This window comes from Solanum stenotomum, chromosome 3, assembly GCF_019186545.1.
Source record: "Solanum stenotomum isolate F172 chromosome 3, ASM1918654v1, whole genome shotgun sequence".
Lineage (NCBI taxonomy): Eukaryota > Viridiplantae > Streptophyta > Magnoliopsida > Solanales > Solanaceae > Solanum > Solanum stenotomum.
In genome coordinates this window covers 1,460,722-1,464,186 of record NC_064284.1, presented here as the reverse complement: position 1 = coordinate 1,464,186, position 3,465 = coordinate 1,460,722, and the positions used below count along the sequence as shown (strand labels likewise).

The 3,465-nt window shown below is 36.0% G+C and overlaps 1 protein-coding gene across 3 annotated transcripts; it reads right to left on the bottom strand.

Annotated features, from left to right (window-relative positions):
• Window positions 1-256: 256 nt before the first annotated feature.
• LOC125860993 (protein indeterminate-domain 7-like) lies at window positions 257-3,251 on the bottom strand. Of its 3 annotated transcripts, none has more exons than XM_049541055.1 (4): window positions 2,731-3,251; window positions 2,230-2,507; window positions 1,724-2,120; window positions 257-1,490 (listed from the first exon to the last, which is right to left on the bottom strand). In XM_049541055.1, exons 2-4 carry the CDS (start codon window positions 2,462-2,464, stop codon window positions 512-514), a joined length of 1,611 nt encoding a protein of 536 aa, XP_049397012.1. In that variant the 5' UTR covers window positions 2,465-2,507; window positions 2,731-3,251; the 3' UTR covers window positions 257-511. The 3 variants fall into 3 exon arrangements, with proteins under 3 accessions (XP_049397012.1, XP_049397013.1, XP_049397015.1); XM_049541056.1 differs by having other exon boundaries at window positions 2,741-3,229; XM_049541058.1 differs by having other exon boundaries at window positions 2,951-3,220.
• Window positions 3,252-3,465: the final 214 nt, after the last annotated feature.

Sequence of the window (3,465 nt, the reverse complement as noted above, 5' to 3'; positions counted from 1 at the left end):
TATAAAGAACATGAGTTCGTTATCAACTGAATTTGAATTTAATTTGGATGTCACTATCTAATTAAAAGAGTTCATACAAACATGCTTACACAGCATACCATTTATAAGATCATGAACAAAATCAATATAGAAAAGAGTGCAGTCCAAGTACTTAAACACAACAAACACTACATATTTATAGTAGATGATGAACTATCACATTAAATAAATTCGATGAATGAAAGTGCATAAAAAGATATTCTGAAGACAAAAATCCTTCCATGAATTTAATTTTTACTCATCCGAGTGCTTCAGAGTGCACTATTTTTGTATAAAAATGTCACTATCCATAACAACTGGGTAACAACAAAAGAGACTATCTACTAGGCTAGGGTTTTTCTTCCCAGTTCTAGCTAGCTATCTCTTTATTCTGAGCAAAAAAAAGCATACTAGTAATACAGATCTAACAATTACAGACATAATTGATCAGAAAGGGGAGAAAAAGAACCTGCATTTTGCGGTAAAATTGTACTTAACTTTGCCATGTTTTGTGATTTTGCGATTGATTTTCGTTCGGAGTGCTATTAACTAGACCTGCTATGTTGAAAATGTCGCTATGAGAAAGAGGTCTTAAGCCTAAGAAATCTTTGGTCATATCATCGTTACCACCGCCATTTTCGTTTTTCGGATTCAAAATGCTAAATGGATCGTCGAAATTCGATCCTTCAAATCCTGTAGGATTAGCGGATGAGTACGAATTCATCATATCCTGAAGAGAAGGAGTGGGATGAGGTGCAGTTGATAATGGGATTGTAACAGGAGCAATACCAGCAGAGGGATTAGCAGCTTTATTCCCATATGAAGCCAAGCTATTGAAAAAACCAGTGGTGAGGTCTTCACGTGAAGACAAATTGAGTCCAAAATCTGTTGTGTTGCTAACAGACACAGCAGCAGTAGCAGTAGCAGACACGTGAATTTGGTGGGGTCTCATCAGCATGGCTGGGCCTGATGAAACTGCAGAAACAGTACTCGCTTTGTTACTCATGGTCGCACCCATCTGAGCTGCCTTCTGCAACAACGCAGTTGCAGAAATATGTGGAGAGGCCGTTGCTCCAGATGTAGGTCCGGATAGACTAGGGTTAGGGTTCATAAAGCCGCCTTGTTGGTGGTGGTGGTTCTGCGTGTAGTCCTGATCACTGAACCTAGATGATTGAAAGATCGATGAACTTAGGTCAATAGGGTGTGGTTGTGGAGGACCAGGTCCAGGACCACCACCACCTCCAACCAATAGCCATGGAGGAATCTCAGGCCTCAAATTGAAACCAGTTTGTTGCTCTTTCTTCAAGGAAAATGTAACTGGAATTTCATGGTTAAATGGTTGAAACTGAAAATTCATTTGAGATGTCGAAGAACCAGCTTGAGATGGGAGAATTGGATTTCCTGTTATCGCTCTTGCACTTTCTTCCGCTAATGCATCGCAAAATGCTCTGTGAGTTATGAAACTATCCCTCCTGAAAAAATGCAAATAAATATATTCAGTGCTTAACTTCTTCTTCCGCCATTGACGACCTTGAGAATCCAAAAAGTAGAATTCAAATTTAAATTTGAGATATATTAAAGAGGATGAAGAGGAGAGAGAATACTACTACTATCTGACTAGACTCTATGGTGTTTTTTTTCATGATTCGTCTTCATATGCTTTTGGAAAATACTGTATATATGAATGATTTCCATTGTTAGTTACCTTGAAAAAAGCGTTCCACAGTCACATCTATACTCTTTGGTACCACAAGTTTTGGAGTGAGCTTTCCAGTCAGATTGAACTGCATAACGCTTTGAACATTTCTCACATTTCCACTTCTTCTCTCCATGTTTTCTACAAAAGTGTTTTTTGATTCCAGTGAGATCTCCAAGAGCTCTTGCTGGGTCATGATGAACACAGCTGGTTTCTGGGCAAACATACACTTTTTTTCTTATTTCTTTGCTTGTTCTTTGCTTGAGTTTCCATGGTAAGTTGTGTCCTCTTCTGTGAAGCTGCAGATTCTGATCTCTTTGAAATCCTTTGTTACAGATTTCACAAACAAATCTATTGGTTGCCATTAGTGTCTTTGGTGACAAAGCTATCACTTCAGCTTCTGGGTCTGTTACCACATGATTGGTCCCAAAAAGGGGAAAAGAAAAAGTTGAAAGGATTTCATAACCAAAAAGAAAGCATATAAGAAAAGTACTTCAAAAGCTTTGAATTCAAACCTGGATTCCCAGGTTGATTTCTCTTCTTCTTGATTTGTTGTGCAGGTTGAGTTTGTTGATTTGGAGGAGCAAAGTTATACTGATGATGAGGATAAATATTATTATTATTATTATCATTTCGATTCGAAGAAGATACACTTGCTTCACCAGATGCAGAAGTTAAATTTGACATGTTCTCCTCCATAACAACAACAGGTACTTGAGCTTGTTGATTCATTAAATCCTTCATCATCATCTTCTTGATCTCTTTCGTCTTGCTCTTCAAGCTAATCTACCAACTGATTTTGATCAAGACACTCATATTTATTAATGGGAAGCAAAGATCTTTCCTTAAAACAAGTATGAGTAAGAAAGATATAAATATGTTAAGAGATCTAAAGACAAAACAAACCTAGAAAAAGATAAAGTAGATGATATATATAATGGACAAAACAAGAACACTAAATTGGTTTCATTGAGGCTTGTTTGAACCTGAAAAAAGAAAAGAATAAAAGGAAACACCTTCAACTACCTCTCTAGTCTTGTGGTTTCTTCTTCCTTTGGCATCAACCCAACAAACAAATCTTGTTTTTCCAAACCCCAAACAAAAGAAAAAGAGAAAGAAAGAAGCCTGTTTTTTCTTTCAAGTTTCCAATGGATATATAATCAGCTTGCTAAAATCAAGAAAATCCAATAATAAACATGCATATAAGAACAAATAAAACTGGACCAAATTTCTTACAACTGTTAAGAAAGAGAAAGAGATTTGGATGAGAAGAGGGAATCCTCTCTGTAATCCTCTCCACAAGAAAGAAAGAAAGAAAGAGACCACCCTACGGCTAACTCTGACGTGCACTTTCTGTCTTTTCTTTTGTTCTCTTCTCAAACCCCAGAAACAAAGAAATTAAAAAAAAAATCTCATCTTTCTTTATTGTATTACTAATAATTCTGCCTTTTAACAAAGTCTCAAATGAAAAAAAAATCACTTTCCTTCCTTCTCTCATCAAAAAGCAAACCATGTAAAAAGAGTATGTGATTTTGTATTTATAAAGATTTGAGATTTGGAAAGGTTTGATTTAAACATCATTGGTACACACACCAGTAGACCCCTTTTCTCAAATGCAACTTTCTACAGTATTATTTTTACTGTGATATGATTGAGTAATTGATTAACTCTTAATTCTACTACTAAGTAACACAGACACCAGTATTGTCTAAAAGTTTACTATTTTTTCCCTTCACTTCTTTACAAGTAGC